At 40.4% G+C, this 17150-nt stretch overlaps 1 protein-coding gene across 1 annotated transcript; it reads left to right on the forward strand.

The window, feature by feature from the left end:
• Positions 1-6685: 6685 nt before the first annotated feature.
• Positions 6686-16026, forward strand: LOC126389620 (germ cell-specific gene 1-like protein). Its single transcript, XM_050043307.1, has 5 exons — positions 6686-7298; positions 11784-11831; positions 13948-14100; positions 14251-14362; positions 14994-16026. The coding sequence occupies exons 1-5, from the start codon at positions 7010-7012 to the stop codon at positions 15286-15288; spliced, it is 897 nt and encodes a 298-aa protein (XP_049899264.1). The 5' UTR covers positions 6686-7009; the 3' UTR covers positions 15289-16026.
• The last annotated feature ends 1124 nt before the right edge of the window (positions 16027-17150 follow it).

Below are 17150 nucleotides of genomic sequence, written 5' to 3' on the forward strand. Positions count from 1 at the left end.
GAAGGCTGCGTGACATCTGATGCCGCACTGTACATGGATATGAAATGATCTCATAAAGGGGAAAAATAATCGTGTCCTCATTTTAATCTGCGTGTATATATGTTTAGCCATCTTGATGCATGCAAAGGTTGCAGCTGTGCATGTTTGATGACGTTCAGGGGACAAAAGGACATTAGAGATTCTCCCAGCACACTATTCTTTCTTTTTTTCTTCGGTGATCATTCATGATGCTCATGTCCATGTGATTCCCAGGCTTAGGCAAAGCTGTAAGGAAATGTGTTGTCTTATTATCTTCCATCAAATCCTAACGGATCAGTTGTCGTCCAGCAGCCAGAGAAATCCATTCCGGCTTGTGTCTCAGATAACTTATGTAAGATTTCTATATGGAATATGTCATAGCATGTTTATATAACTGACACAATACTGTAGTCAGATGATGTCGGCCATAAATAGTAAAGTTCTGTTCCTTTCAGCGATTTAGATTATAGGAGCTAAAAGTTAAGTCTGAATGCATATTAATATTGTGTGACAGTGTACATGTACCATTTTTTAATCCCACGGCAGCTCGCAGCCACAGATGTATGACCTAATACTCCCCCTAATATGACATTAAACTCCAAAGGACCATCCCTTTTAATAATAATATTAATAATAATAATCATATTGCAGATTTCATAGGATTAAGTGCAGCAAAAAATAAAAATGGAAAGAAAAAAAGTGCACAAAATAGAGCCGGGACGTACTATTGAAACAGGAAAAAAAACAATGAATGTATATGTAGTAGAAAATGCCATAAGCAAGTCAGCAAACAGGTAAAAGCAAGTTAAAAGAAAACATGTTTGAAGTTTGACAGTTTACAGAAACCACCCTTAAATCTCCAGGTGGGAAACTATTACATAAAGCATGAAACTTTTCTGAACACAGTGTGACAACAACAATACAGTTTGCTGACAATGTGTGTCAAGTACATGGTGAGCATATGGTCGCAAACCTTTACTATCAAAATAGCATTTATAAAAACAAAAAACTAGAAAGAAAAAGGGGAGGAATAAAACAAACTGAAATTAAGATATTCAAAAATAGCCGTTATTAAAATGTATAGAAGAAAGGGTTAATCATCCGCAGTCCATTGTCCATTGATCCTGTTTTTTTTGTTAATATTGTGTCATCTTGTGGACTTTGTTTTTGGGTTTTCTGTTTGTGCTCTTCCTTGTTTCATGTCATTCATCCATGTTTAAGCTGTTTCCTGTTTTATTTTGTAGATTCTCTCATGTGTCACATCCGATTTTACTTCCTGTCCTTGTGTATTTTCCCGCCTGTTTTCTGTCACACCTGTCTTCATCAGTGCCGTTTGTCCTTCTCTTCTGTATTAGTCCTGTTTGCTCCACGCTAGTGTTCCCCACCACACCTTTGTTATAGGCCAATCCCCATTTCCCTCCTTTTGCTCGTGTCCTCCTACTCCAGCTGTGTCTTGTTCTTGTGATTAGTTTTCTGTGTATATATACCTGTGTGCTTCCCTTTGCTCCCTGTCAGTTTTTTTTGTTGTTGATTCTTCCTACTCTCTCATGTGCTTCCCTGTGTTGTTTCAATTAGTATTGGTTCTCCTGTCTTTTGGATTTTTTTGCTACCTGCCTGTTTGGATGATTTTTCATCAGCTTTATTAAAGCTCACTTTTTGTTTATCCTTCAACTTGCCCCCTGCTCTGCATTTGGGTCCTTCCTGAACTGATACTTGACATCCATTTCAATACCTTACATTTAATACACTTCTCAGCTACTGCGTCAAACTGCACCCCCTGAACAAGTGTCCATCAGGTTAGGAACACCAACTTGCGGAAAGCTAGTATTTGCTTGGCAGCTAGTGGCACTGTCAAGTGTCACCAGATTTACATCTAGTTATCTATATTAGTGCTGCTAGCTAAAATTAGCGAATTTAGTGGACAACTTGGCAGTTTGATGTTGAAGTGAGATGGAAAAGCCAACCAAAATAAGCTGCATGGTTGAGAAGAAAAGGAGGTTTCTGGGGAAATGGATTAACTCCTTCATAAAGTGGTCTGCCTAATCAGCAAACAGGTGAATTCGGTCCTCAAGGAATTCAATGTCAAACACCATCATGAGACCAATTATATGTCCTTCAACAACGTAGGGTTGAACAGTTTCAACAAGACTTATCTGCCGAACTGTCAGTTTTCATAAATCTTGTTAAAAGTATTGAAAGTGTAACACAGGGGAGCTATGTGGTAGCTCACGAAATTGCAAAGCATAGTAAAGAGTTCAGTGATCGTGGGTTTGTGTGGGACTAGTCGGTGAAAGTGGCCGATTTCGTATATCCTGAATCCTACCTTGGGACTCGGTCATCAAAATTTTATTAACTCCTGATCTAAAGATTACAGTATTCCAAGATTTCATGAAGTCAGATGTGGCCCCCACTCTAAAGATTCACACAAATTTAGACTTCAATGTATATTAAATCTCACTTCATATAGTGTTTGCTCTGTACGTAGTTCAACTGCCTCTTCTGATTCAAAATATGTCTAGCCCCTCCTTCAAACATCTAAAGGGTGCTTTGGAAGAAGAACTGGGAATGAGGTTACCTGATAAGACCTGGCGATCCATGACTGAGAGAATATAAGTCATTAATTTGTGTGAGGCATCGTATACTCCAGTTCAAAGCGTTCCACCATTTACATCTCTGCAGAGGCAGACTTGCCAGACTGTACCCTAAAGCCTGATTTATGGTCCTGCGGTATACCTACGACATACCTACGTCGTTGCTGTGACGCCGTCGTGAACCCTTCGAACTTCTCCGTCACTCCATTTTGTCGCGGTGCAATTCACCGCCAGAGCAGTAGGGGGCTGCGTTCCTTTCCTGAATGGTTATCATCGTCTCTAGTTGACTCTTTGTTTAGCTTCCGGCTTTTCCGGTCACAGTGAACAATGGCGACCGAGAGAGAGAGAATCTTGCTGGAGTTAAAGTTGTTGGATGTCGAAGAAAGTATGTTAATACTGCAACATCTACATCGCAACAGAAGATGTTTAAAGATGGCGGGGATGGCGCAATCTGGAAATACGGAACCGGAAATGCGTTGCTACCAAGCAAACCAATCATAACCCTCTCGGTCTGCGCTGGGTCTGCGTCGCCTCGACGTGCAGTTACATTTTTTGGGAGGTGCACGTCAGGCTACACCGGGGGCTACGGCGAGCCTCCTGCGTAGCCACGTACCCTACGACGTCGGTACGTCGTTGATTTAACGCAGGACCATAAATCAGGCTTAAGGTTGACCCCACCTGTTAGAGGTGTCATGCTGCCCCCGCTACCCTATACCACATGTTTTTCTCCTGACATTCAATTGCCACATTTTGGTCATCTACATCTGAAACTCTTTCACCGATGTTCGGTCGTAATACACCACCGGACCCTGTAACTGCTGTGTTTAGAGCAGCTCCAGAGGGCTTGTCCTGTTCAAGTAGCCGATCAGACTCCATGGCTTTTGCATCCCTTCTGGCCCGCCGACTAATTCTCCTGACGTGGAAGGACAGGGCTCCACTTTCACATGCCCGTTGGGTCAGAGAGGTGACAACACACTTAAAGCTAGAAGAGCTGAGATAGGCATGGCAGCGCTTCTGGACTACTTTAACAACCTTCCATGTGCCAGGTTGACTGAATATGGCCTTATCTACTTATGATTTGTTTATAGTTATTTATGTCTTACTTTACCTTACCTGCTTGTTCTTGTCATTACTGTTTGTCCATGTGCTTTGTTCCTTTTGTACAGATTACCTGAACAATTCATTAAAAGCAGTTACAATAAAGAACTGAGTCTTCTGAAATGTGCCAAGCTGAATTATTCTCCCACTAAAGGCTTTGGTGGACGTGTGAACACTCATTCCAAAGGACTGAAAATGTGTTAACTCGGGAGCAGGGATTAACTTCCTGTTATTGCCACGAATTCGGGAGACAGCCTATCACGCTCCTCATGGACGTCATAAGCAGTGTTTACCAGTCAGTGGCCAAGTATTCTGACTTCCAATGTGCTGCTGATATTCAATAAGACTCTTGGGCAGCTGTTGGCAGAGACCCACTGGGTGATTTCAGGACATGGGGCACTTTTTGAAGCTTTGAGATGTGTGTAAGGGTTTACTCACAGAGTGGGAAGTGACGACTTACCCCACAGTACTTCAGTGGATCGTCTCCTGGAATCGTTTCAACTGTTCGCAAAGCAGTTCATCAAATCCCATCTGTTATAAGCCTGTATAATATGAAGCAAGTGGTGTTAAAGTGGGAGGTTTAATCCCTTGTAATTGCAGCAGCAAATGTGCCGCTCACCCCACGATCACCTTTACGTACAAGACCAAGCCAAGGTGGTAATTACCCCCAGTATCACCAGCAGCTTGTTCAGCAGTATTTGGGGCATTTTGGTGGCCTGATTTGTCAGAGCCATGTTGAAGTGCGGCTTAGCCTGTGGGGCTGAACATGAAGGCATGCTGCTGAGGTAACAGAGATGTCAGGCCTATCTTGGCCTCATTTACTCCGGGGTTGAAAACACTGTTTGCACGGAGGCTCAAACGATTGGTATTTTTAGCTCATTCTCCAACAGAAGAATCGCAGTTTCAAGGGAAACGACTTTGAAATGCCAACATTTGTGTTTTCTCTGCACTCCGGCAAAATTCAGATTAGACGACGTTCTCTGCAGACTCTCAGACTTGTGGAGTCATCTCTTCCTCTCACAGTGTGTAAAGCTCAACAGACCACCATCAGTCTGTTTAGAAGCAGCTCATCATCCTCTTCATGACCTCCCTCCTCACAGATCCGCTTCTCTGGAAACAGAAACAGCTCTCAGAAACAAAAGTAAGGACTAATAGAACTTCAGCTGCTGTGAGGATTTAACAAGAAATAGTTACACAGTTGCATTTTATACACTTAATTTGTATCACTGAAAGATATATGTGCCAGGAACATTTTCAGACCTTCGGCATAATTCAGAACAAGTGTCAAATACAATGTTTTTGCTCTTCGCTGGTGGCCTCTGTTCAGGGACTACAAATGAGCTTCTGTATCTGGTGTAATAAACAACACAAATGTCAGCTCACTTGTCACCTACATTTTACAGTTAGTCTCTAAAAACCTTGATCAACTGTTAGCAGACACCTGTATCTGCTCAGGGACCAAATTACTTCATTACTGTTTGAGGGTCTAGTGCAGGATTTAATGGCATGTGTGGTGGTTTTGCATCTCTAGTCTAGTGGTCATGCATCTTTTTGTGGTTTTGATTCTCCCTGTGGTTGTTTTGTGTCTTTTTGTAGTCATCTGGGTCTCTTTGAGTTATTTTGTGTCTTTCTGAAGACATTTTGGGTCTATTTGTGATTGTTTTGTGTCTTTTTGTAGTCGTTTGGTACTCTTCAAGGTCATTTTGTGTCTCTTTGGGGACATTTTGTGTCTATTTGTGGTTGTTTTGTGTCTCTTTGTAGTCGTTAAGGTATCTTTGTAGTCATTTGTGTCTCTTTGATGACATTGTGGCTCTAATTGTGGTTGTTTTGTGTCTTTTTGTAGTCGTTTGGATCTCTTCAAGGTCATTTTGTGTCTCTTTGGGGACATTTTGTGTCTTTTTGAGGTTATTGTGTGTCTCTTTGAAGACAGTTTGGTTCTATTTGTGGTTGATTTGTCTTTTTGTAGTTGTTTGGGTGTCTCTGAAGACATTTAGTGTATCTTTGAGAACATTTTGTGTCTACTATACTTGTGTCTACTTGTGTCTACTGATTGTTTTATGTCTCTTTGGGGTTGTTTGGGTCTCTTTGAGGACATTTTGTGTCTATTTGTAATTGTTTTATGTCCCTTTGTAGTCGTTTGGATCTCTGAGGTCATTTTGCATCTCTTTGACGTCATTTTGTGTCTATTTGCGGTTATTTTTTTTCTTTGAGGACATTGTGGTTGTTTTGTGTCTTTTTGTAGTCGTTTGGATCTCTTCAAGGTCATTTTGTGTCTCTCTGGGGACATTTTGTGTCTATTTGAGGTTGTCTGGGTCTCTTTGAGGTCATTTTGTGTCTCTTTGAGGACATTGTGGTTCTAATTGTGGTTGTTTTGTGTCTTTTTGTAGTCGTTTGGTATTCTTCAAGGTCATTTTGTGTTTCTTTGAGGACATTTTGTGTCCATTTGTGATTGTTTTATGTCTCTTTGTAGTCATTTGGGTCTCTTTGAGGTTATTTCGTGTGTCTTTGATGACATTTGGCATCTATTTGTGATTGTTTTTTGTATCTTTGTAGCCACTTGGGTCTCTTTTATGTCATATTGTGTTCCTTTAAGAACATTTTGTGTCAATTTGTAATTATTTTATGTCTCTTTTTGGTCGTTTAGGTCTCTTTGAGGTCATTTTATATCTGTTTGAGGACATTTTCGTCTATTTGTGATGGTTTTATGTCTAGTTGTAGTCCTTTATGACTCTTTCTGATTGTTTTTCCCCATTTTTCTGGTCATTTTGAGTCCCTTCGAAGTCCATACCTATTAATTTGATTGACAACTTGCAGGTGAAGGGCAAAGGGAGCCCCTGACACATGGAGCCCCTGGGCCTGATAGGCCCGTTCAGTAATCCACCCATGGTTGTAAGTGATGGAGGGAGGAGATGCATCCTATTGACAGAGAGAGAGAGGGAGGGAGAGACAGAGCGCATCATTAGAAAATCCCACACTTGATGCAAGCGTGCGTCAAATCCTTTGACAACGTGACATCCTATAGGCTGGACACTCGTGGGACACCGCGCGTAAAGGAGAAAAAAAGTGTGGAGATGTGAGACTTTGGCACACAGCTGAGCCCAGTGTGGAGACCAGGATCCTGCGCATCAATGGAGACGTTCATGTAGCCTAAGTGTATGGGATGGTGGCTGTAGAGTGCCAAATGGGACCTGCGCTTCACCAGGTGTGTTTGGGAATTAGCCGGGACTCGCGCATCTGCTCCACCTAGCACCCATGAACTTTTCGGTCCTCCGCGCGCCGCTGCACCCTCCTCCACACGGACAATGAAGACGAGTCGCAAATGCAGGAGCCTTCTGTCGGTTACCTTGAACTTCTTCGCCCTGCTCTTCTCCATAACCGCGTTTATAACCACTTACTGGTGCGTGGGGACCCAGAGAGTCCCCAAACCCAAGTGCAGCAAGCTGCGGACGCACCAGTGTATAGACTACGGAGTCAACGAGACGGACCCGAACAAGGTGGTGTACAGCTGGGAGACCGGGGACGACAGGTTCCTGTTCCGACAGTTCCACACGGGCATCTGGTTCTCCTGTGAGGAGAATATCCACGATGAAAGTAAGAGGAGAAGGCGTGTGTGTGTGATGTGTGTGTGTGTGTGTGGCTGCTGGACTATCTTAGGTTTATACCACACCGTAAGACACAGTTACCTGATGCTCAAGGAGACATTTTATATTCATGTCCAACTTTTAAGTGCCTGTTATTGCAGGGATAATGGTGTCCACTTCACTGGTCTGTCCAGTGAAACAGTTTTAAAGGAGATAATGAGGAAAAAGAAGCAGTTATGTAGAAAAACAGTGTTTTAATATTGACTCAAATTCATTTAATAACGTTTTATTGGTACCATTGATATGAAAATGTACTTCAAAAATCAATTTAGGCTTTAGATAGCTACTTTCAAAGGCATAGCTTTTGGGGGTCCTCCAACAAAACATAAAAATGTTGTATTTTTTGCACCAATGTGTGATTTTCCTGCATCAATTCTTGATGTAAATGTCTTTAATGTTGTAAAAATAAAAGTTCTCTGCTATATTTCCTGCTATATCTACTTAAAAAAAATCAATTTAGGGCCATTATAGCTACTTTCAAGGGCGTAGGTTTTGTTTAAGTATTAGTGGGGACACATATGAAAGGGTGGGGGTCCTCCACCAAAACAAATAAATAAATTTGTGATTTTTCTGCATCAGTTTATGATGTAAAGTCCTTTGCTATATTTTCAATGCTGTAAATGCATATGCTGTAAACACTGAAAGGGACGTATACCCTGCATTCCTCCTGAAAACTACACTTACGTCTAATTCTTTGGGGAGTAACCAAAACTGCATCTTTCTCCTCACGTTTCACTCCCTCCACTTCACTCCTTTGTTTGGACTGTTACAGGATAAATCATCATCACCATCATCATCACAGATTACTTAGTCAGACAACAGGATACTGTCTAAGCCTACATAGCATTTTCATTGATACCACTGATCTGAAAATCTCTACTACAAAAAAATCAATTTAGGGCCATTATAGCTACTTTCAAAGGCGTAGGTTATGTTTAAATATTAGTGGGGATACATGTGAAATGGGAGGGGTGGGGGGGGGGGGGTGGCAGTCCTCCACCAAAATAAATAAACAAATGAATAAATAACCAGACACTTAATTTTCTGCATTCTGGTGAAATTTATGCACAAATTTGTTCCTTTTCTGCATCAGTTTTATGGTGTAAATGTCTTTAGTTTTGTCAAAATAAAAATGCATTATGCATAATGCATATGTTGTAAATATTGAGAGGGATGTATACCCTGCACTTACCCTGAAAACTATACCTATGGCTACTTTTTTTGCATCTTTTCCCACATATTTCACACCTTCAGTTCTACTCACAGAATAAATAATTGTCATCATCATCATCATCATCATCACAGTTGACTTAGACAGACAGCAGACTATTGTTTAAGCCTACATAACATTTGTATTGATACCACTGACCTGAAAATCTACTTCAAAAAATTAATGTAGGCCCATTATAGCTACTTTCAAGGGCGTAGATTTTGTTTAGATATTAGTGGGGACACATATGAAATGGGGGTGGGGTGGCAGTTCTCCACTAAAAATAAATAAATACATTTCCTGCATTCTGGGGAGATTTTATGCACCAATTTGTTCCTTTTCTGCATCAATTTATGGTTTCAATGTCTTTAATTTTGTCAAAATAAAAGTCCCCTGCTGTATTCAATGTTTTGTTTGGCGGGGGGGACAAATGCAGGTGTTGTAAATATTGAGGGGAACATGCACCCTGCATTCCCCCTGAAATCTGCACCTATGACTGCATCTTTTTCCTCATATTTTACTCCTTTCATTTCCCTCCTTTGTTCAGGCTGTTACAGAATAAAACATCATCATCACAGTTTTCTTAGACAGACAGCAGGCTATTGTCTAAGCCTATGACTCACCGTTCACATTATTGAAACGCAAACCCAAATAAATGAAAACGTTGGCCTTTAAAAATCACTTCAGTGACTTTTCCTCCCTCATTTGTCATGATGGAGCTCTCGGTTCAGCGTGTCAGCTCTCACTCACTTCAAATGGAGATTAGTCGCTCTTTTTGACTCCCTTTCATGACAATTTCAGGATAATCGCCGTCCATTTGTATCAGTCTACTTATCAAATTGCAGGGATCTGGTAGAAATTGCTTTTTATCTTGCATGAAATGCAAACAGCAGATTCAGAATTGTGTTTGGACCGGGGCTTTAAGTGGGTGGCTGTGCAGCGAGTGATAGGAGCAGAGTGTGATTGCTGCACAGCTTAAAGCCAAAGGGAAGACAAACCAGTGAATGAAGTGTGCTCAAGCTTCAATTCTTCACTCAGGGAAATGGAAAAGGTCACATTGGAGTGTAGTTATTTAATAAGAAGCTGCTAAAGGGGGAGAATAGGTTGCAAAGGTAACGTGCATCAGCAGGTCAAAGGTGTAATCAGGCGGATTAGATTAGTCCTCTCTGGTTAGCTCACATCAGCATCCATCTGCAAAAGAATAAAACACCACTCTGCCTATAACTGTGATCATGTGCTCATAATACATATTTCCATGATGCTCAGGACTAGAAATAAATCACACATTGAGATTACTCTAAAAGGAATTCCCAGCACATGTCTATCTCATCAAGTGGCTGTACGATGGAGGGGGCTGAGACAGCTTGAGTTAATAAGGATTATGTAACAGGGGCCTTGATGAGTTTTTCCTCAAAACAGCTGTTGCCACCCTCCTTCTACCTGATTAAAGTGTTCCACTTACAACAAATCCAGCGACACGCTCCGCTCGACAGATGACAGAAAGAAAACATCACATCTGCAGGAATGTGACGTGTCAAGGGTCATTTTTTTTCACATCCTGTTTGTTCGATTGATACAGGCTTTCATTACGCCTCGCAGTGTGTTTAAGGTTTGACAGGCACCCGTGTGATCACAGTGCATCTAATATCTCTATCCTGTCATTGTGACTCTGTGCAAAGTACCTGTAATTCAATAGGACAAGAAGCAGATGTTGAGCGGCGCTGCCAACGCACCAGCTGGTGACACTGAGCCAGGAGCCCAAAAAGCTGCATTTCTGACATATGCCTCTTACTCAACATTCTGTTTATTCATTTTTGAACGTATGAACTCTGGATTTGCTCTCGCCGTGTGGTCATCAGCCAGGGGGTCATACTCAGTTTAAGCTGATCCAGCCAAACACACCTGGGCAGAAATTGGGAATTAAACACAGATTGGGACTTGGACTGAGGCTCCTGTCAGTTCAGTGCTAAGAGCATTTATTTATTGGTTATGTTTAATCCCAAACCGGTCCCCTCTGACCTCTTCTACAACTTGTGTCGTCCTCTGAACTTTCCCACAAACAAATTACTCACTTATTTCTGAACTGCCATGTCATGTATTATAGAGTAGAAGCTGAAGATGCCACTGCTACACAATGTGCTAAGTAATGAAAATGTCCCTTAAACTTTCTACTCAACCCTTTGGTAGGGCACGTTTGAGTCACTACATCTTAATGAAGATGTGCGGAACTTAACTCAACCTGATTTGGTCATCTCTACCATTTAGGCATGTTATGAAAAAAGAAATCCACTACATGATGCTAGTATGACTTTTCAGTTCGCCTCCTACAGGAGGTTAGTGACAAAAAAATTCACTCCAGACATGGCGGCTCTGTGTGGTGGGATGTTTTTTTTGACATATTATAGTTTAAGAGGCCTTAATGAAGAGACTTTTGTGGGTTTTTACAAAAAATAAAAGTCCATTAAGGGTCAATTTAAAAACAAACAAAAAAAGAAACATGATCCACCAAACATTTCGTTTGCCCCCTTTTGGTGAGGGGAGTGAAGCTAAGACTATTTGCTATGATTTAAAAAAAAAAAAAATCTGATCATTCATTGTTGTTAAATTATATATTTAATGTCACCATTAAATATATGCTAAAAAAAAAAAATCATGACTATGATTTATTTACTGTCTAAAGCCATGCTCAACAATGGCTGAATTGCCATTTTATGGTAAAGGAAGTGATGCTGTGATAATAAATGTACTTTTTTGTGACATTAAAAAAGGATGAATATTCACTACTGTTGTTTATACCATATATTTAATGTTATTCCATCATGTATTTGATGAAAAAAAAATACATCAGTATGATTTTTAACCATTTCTGAGACATTTTTAAAGAACTGTGATGGTAAATATCCAGAATAAATATGTGGAAATAATACTAGTGCTGGCAATACTACTAATTCCATTATAACAAATTGATATATGTTGGTATACTAACATATTACAAGTATTATAACAGTACGCTGTTCGTAATTTAGATTTTTTTATTCTTTTTTACAAACACCATGAGGTGATATGTCAACCGTTTGGTATCTTTTAAAAGGCCTATCTTTAAAAAACTATGGGGTCTGTTTGGGAAAAAACATTGATTTTTGTTAATATTGTCAAAAGAAAAAGATTTTCCTCTTTTTTTTCTTAGTGTGGAGATTATACTGATTTGTTGTTTTTCTGCTGTAGGTGAGATGTGCAGAAGCTTCATCGACTTGGCCCCTGCGTCAGAGAAAGGTGAGTGTCCACTGCTCCCCACCAGGAGCTCCAACCCTGATCCAAAGTCCTTTAATGCCACACGGACACTCATGAAAAACAGTTGCTGTCTGTTCAGTAAAGGTCACATGTTTAAATGCTGCCTGAAAGAGGTTGGAAAGGTTTAATCGTATTATCGAGGCATCCTCACTGATCTTCAACAGACGTGGCTACAGGCAAAGAAGACGCACATCTCTTTTCCGAATAAATGTATCATGTTTGATGATCACTTAGACAATGACAGAACAGTACAGTCTCTAAAGCCAAAACCTAACAGAGAATTTAAAGGGACAGCTCACCCAAAAATCAAAAGGACATATTTTTCCTCTTACCTGTAGTGCTATCTATCAGTCTAGATTGTTTTGGTGTGAGTTGCAGAGTGTCGGCGATATCAGCTGTAGAGATGTCTGCCTTCTCTCCAATATAATGGAACTAGATGGCACTCGGCTTGTGGACCTCAAAGCACCAAAAAAAATACATCTGAAAAACTCAACAGCAATGTCTACCTAACTACACCCACTAACTGTAGCACTGCACAGGAGGAAGTGTGCATCTACTGCTAGCTCACCTAGCACCACTGAGCTAGCTACGTTACAGCTCAACGAGGAGGACGCCATCAATGTTTACATCTCGCTATCATGAGAATGAGCCTCTCGTCCTAGAGTAGATTTGATTTAGGTGATTTTTTATTGATTCCTAACCCTAACCCTTCTGCACAGTAATATAGTTGGTGGATGTAGATCAGTAAAAAGAAAATAGTTCCCACATAAAACTGCTCATAACAAGGTCAGTGGATTATCTTGAGTGACTGGGTCATGATTTATGGAAAGAGACATTGCTGTTGAGTTTTTTGTTTTTTTTTTGGCACTTTGAGCACCACAAGCCGAGTGCCATCTAGTTCCATTATATTGGAGAGCAAGCAGACATCTCTACAGCAGATATCTCCAACACTCTGCACCTCACACTAAAACAATCTAGACTGATAAAGAGCACAGGTAAGAGGAAAAATATGTATTTTGGATTTTGGGATGACTTGTCCCTTTAAATATATATTTTCTAATTAAGTTGACCTATTGATGAACGACATTAAATATTAAAAATAATGAGATTGTTACCCTATACTGTGAATAGTTACATATCTTCAGTCTGCTTCTCTAACCTCCCACTTCCCAAGTTCAATAAGCACTTAACCTTCATCTTGGGCATTGCCCTTTAATATGAAACCATGGAAACGTGGATGCAGCCACATACATTTGGTGTTAACCTTTAGGTTTTTCAGCTGTGTTGTACGCTGTGATTTGAGAAGCACTCACTTCCTGTCTCACTGTGAAGGGATTGAACAGGAAGAAAGATGAGAGTCGGGCTGCAAATCGAGATGCAATTACGTTTGGCTCGATTCGCTGGAAAGCTGAATAAGATTTGGAGTCGAGCGAAGGGCTCTGACATCAGTTGAAATTCAGCATCCTGCCAGTCGGACACTTTACTGTCACATCAGCCCCTGGTAGCTGCCAGAGGAGCCACTGAGATGTTGGATTAGGTTGTAATCGTCCACTTGTCGAAAACATATCAGTGTCTGTTGATTCACACAATGTCATTATGGCCCCTTTCAACCTCGGCCACAGCAGGACATTAAGAAGGACATGCATGAAACAACTACACTGTGTACCCTCCATGTAACCTACTGTAAAATATATTAGACTATGATATAAAATATTAAAGGTCTAGTGTGGAGGATTTAGTGGCATCTTGTGGTGGGGTTGCAGATTGCAACCAACTGTAACTTCTATGCACCAAGCATGTGGGAAAACTACAGTGGCTGACACGAAAAAGCAAATGGTGGTTGGTTAACTTGTCCCTCATGAGCTACTGTAGAAACAACATGGCAGACTCCGTGGAAAAGGACCCGCTCTGTATGTATATATAAAAAGCTCCTTTGGAGGTAACGAAAACCAAACGATTCCTAGTTTCAGGTGATTTTACACTAATGAAATCGCAGTTAAAAATATTATAGTTAATTTATGACACATATCCCCGTTCATCCCACATGCTTGACCTTTAACCTTTGACGTTATTGCAATCAAACTTGGCCTTTTTGCAGGGATGCTGTGGCTGTCGCTGGTGTCTGAGATGTTGTACATCGTCCTGCTGGTGGTGGGCTTCAGCCTCATGTGTTTGGACCTGGTCCACTCCAGTAACGTCATCGATGGACTCAAGCTCAATGCCTTTGCTGCCGTCTTCACTGTGCTCTCAGGTAGTCTCATTATTGTGTTTGCACGCCCTATGTGTGTAAGTTAAATGCTTTTACTGTCAGTCTGTATTTGAGGAAACAAATCATCCTATTTCTGAGAAATTATTTGTGCATATTTTGTATTTGACCAACATATTGTTTGTATTATTTCAGGTCTTCTTGGCATGGTGGCTCATGTGATGTACACACAGGTCTTCCAGGTCACTGTCAGCCTCGGCCCACCTGATTGGAGGCCCTACAACTGGGACTATGGCTGGTCCTTCTGGTATGATGTATTTATGCTATGTTTGTTCATCAGTATCATATAAAGCACTTCTATATAAATTAAGTTAAGAAGACTCATGCGTTAGGAGACCCATAAGAGGGAAGCCATTCTGTATGTAGCAGCCCCAAATAGTGGGTTGTAGCCCAGCTCTCACCTCTCCCCAGCATCACTGTCGCTAATGAAAAAAGCCCAAAGCTCTCATGTTATGGCAGGATTAGGCTTTGGTGTGCAAAGCCCCAGTACAGGCGTGATTGGAATTGCATAAGGGGATGATATTTCACTCTTTTACAATATGCACAGTATGCTGAAAATTCGTTTTAGAGGCTAAACAATTCTTGACCTTTTGTGAGCATTAACCAAACCGCGTGAAAAGTACATGAGACGATGATTTGATTGTCTGATCTCACATGTGGCCCCGCATGCTCGAGGGGAGCGGAAGGACTTAGAAGTGATTGACACTAATCTCAGCAGACAAAAATATTGAGAGAAAAATGTCCAAATGCAATTTGAATTGTGTTCCCACACGGGTGCTCATCATTTTTCATCACCAAAGCCAACAGCAGAGTCTCCACGTGCTGAGATACAAAGTAAATTTCTCATTTTCTTTTTTTGTTGCTTCGTGTTCTATCAGCATGGCCTGGGCATCCTTCACCTGCTGCATGGGCGCATCCGTCACCACCCTCAACTCCTACACAAAGACCGTCATCGAGTTCAGGCACAAACGCAAGACCTTCGAGCAAAGCATCCGCGAGGAGCATGCGCGGGATGCTTTTGGATATTTCCGGGAACACTCCCTGCACTCCATCTCCAAATCTGTGGAGGTTTATCCCAGCCAGACCCTGAAAAGTGGCAGGAAAACTCCCATACCTGCAGACTCTCTGGACCTGAGTGACATTGCAACATCTTTGGGGGAAGAGCAGTGCTGAGAGGGACAGGACAGCAGGTGGTGACATTCCTCTGAGTGTGACAAGCGCTGTTGTCCATATGTGGTCGGGATGGACAACCAGACAGGATTTCAGGCTGCATCATCAGCTCCACCTGATTCATTTTAACACTGCCTTAATTGTGGGGGTGTTGTTGAAGTTGATAGTCACAGAGCTTCAAGTCACACAGGAGCTTCAAACCAGCTGATAACTGGGAACAGTGGACATGAACTACTCTCATGGATGACGGTGTTTTCTCTCTCATGTAACCTGCCGCAATGTAGATTTAAAAATGTGAAGTAAACCCATATCAATAGAGCGAGGGTCTCTCAGATGCTAATAGCCTTATTAAACATGCTTCAGTCAATCAATAAATCAATGCAAAGACAGGGTGACAGGCGGTCACTGGTTAACTGGTTTCATTCATTGTGAAACAAAGCCACAAACACTTACTGCAAATGACGTGCCTACATATATAAACTGTAAATAGGTCGTGGGGTGTAAGTGTGCAGTATTTTGTACACAGAATGACTGTGCAAAGTTGTGCATCATTTTTCTGTTTTTCACAATCAGTCACTTTTATTGTCTCGCGAAGCCCAAACGAGCATTTGCAACACGCTTTTCATCATATCAGGAAAAATTTATAAAGCACTTTTAATCTCACAATGATCAATCTTGAGTGCAGTATGTAATTTTAACTTGATGTTTCTGCTTTGACTGGAGGGAAATAAAATACAAAGCTGTGAAAATGTCTTTTTTCAGAGTGTTTCATGTGAATATGCTGCATATTAAAGTTCCCCTCCATTCAAAAATTGTAGTTTGGTTATTGCCACTTCCAGGAGCTTAATTTCTAATCTGAACACATATGAGTAGAAGTCATTTTAATCATTTCAATCAAGGTTATTACACATTTTGTGGACCATATTATTTTATATGTGTTAAGACAGGACTGAATGGTATCTTAAATTTAACTTAAGAACTACTGGTGAAAAACAAAGTTAAGTTTGTCATTGTGTGGTAAAACTAAAACTTAATATCTGTAGCACTGTATAAACTACATTATCCCTACAGAGGGCAGTGTTGTCTTAACAGACTGCTAAATTACATTTCATTATAGTGGTGGTGGTTGTATTTTTACTAAGTGACACTGGCTTATTTTGGCATGAATAGTTTGCTTTCAAGAGCCACTTCTTAAAATATAATCTAATACAGGAGACACTGACAAATTCATTTTTGACTTTCTTTTATCTGCTGTTCATTTCACAGAGAATAGTCCATATAAGATGTTAACAACTGGTGTTTATGATTCGGAAATTTCATTAGCAATGGCATAAGATCAAGCCAAGTTAGAGAAACATAATGTATGGGAGATTAATGCATTCCCTCAAGAAAAAAAGATAAAAATTTGCCTCTGTTTTTCTGAATTAACGAGATTATCATTTCAGTATTCTTGGATTTTTTTTAATGAAAAATAATTCTGCTCTTGTTTTTCTGAATTAACGAGACTATCTCAGAATTTTGAGGGATTTTTTATTGACAAAAGTATGCTTTTGTTTTTCTGAATTAACAAGATTATCATCTGAGAATTATCAGAAAAGTTTCGAAGACAAAAATTTTTTTAAAAAAATCTCTTGGTCTTTCGAATCAGAATCAGAAAAGGATTTTCACTGGTTTTCACTTACAGATAATTTTCTTTGGTCTTTTGGTGCAGACGTAAAACACAGGATAAACATATTAAGAGTAATAAAAATAGAATAATTACAGACTAGAAAAAATACAATAAAAATATGACTAAGATCATTTCCAAACATACTTTAACACTACTACTAATAATAATCTCGTAAATTATAATTTTTCTGAATTAA

The sequence above is a fragment of the Epinephelus moara genome, chromosome 5, assembly GCF_006386435.1.
Source record: "Epinephelus moara isolate mb chromosome 5, YSFRI_EMoa_1.0, whole genome shotgun sequence".
In the NCBI taxonomy this organism is placed as follows: Eukaryota; Metazoa; Chordata; class Actinopteri; order Perciformes; family Serranidae; genus Epinephelus; species Epinephelus moara.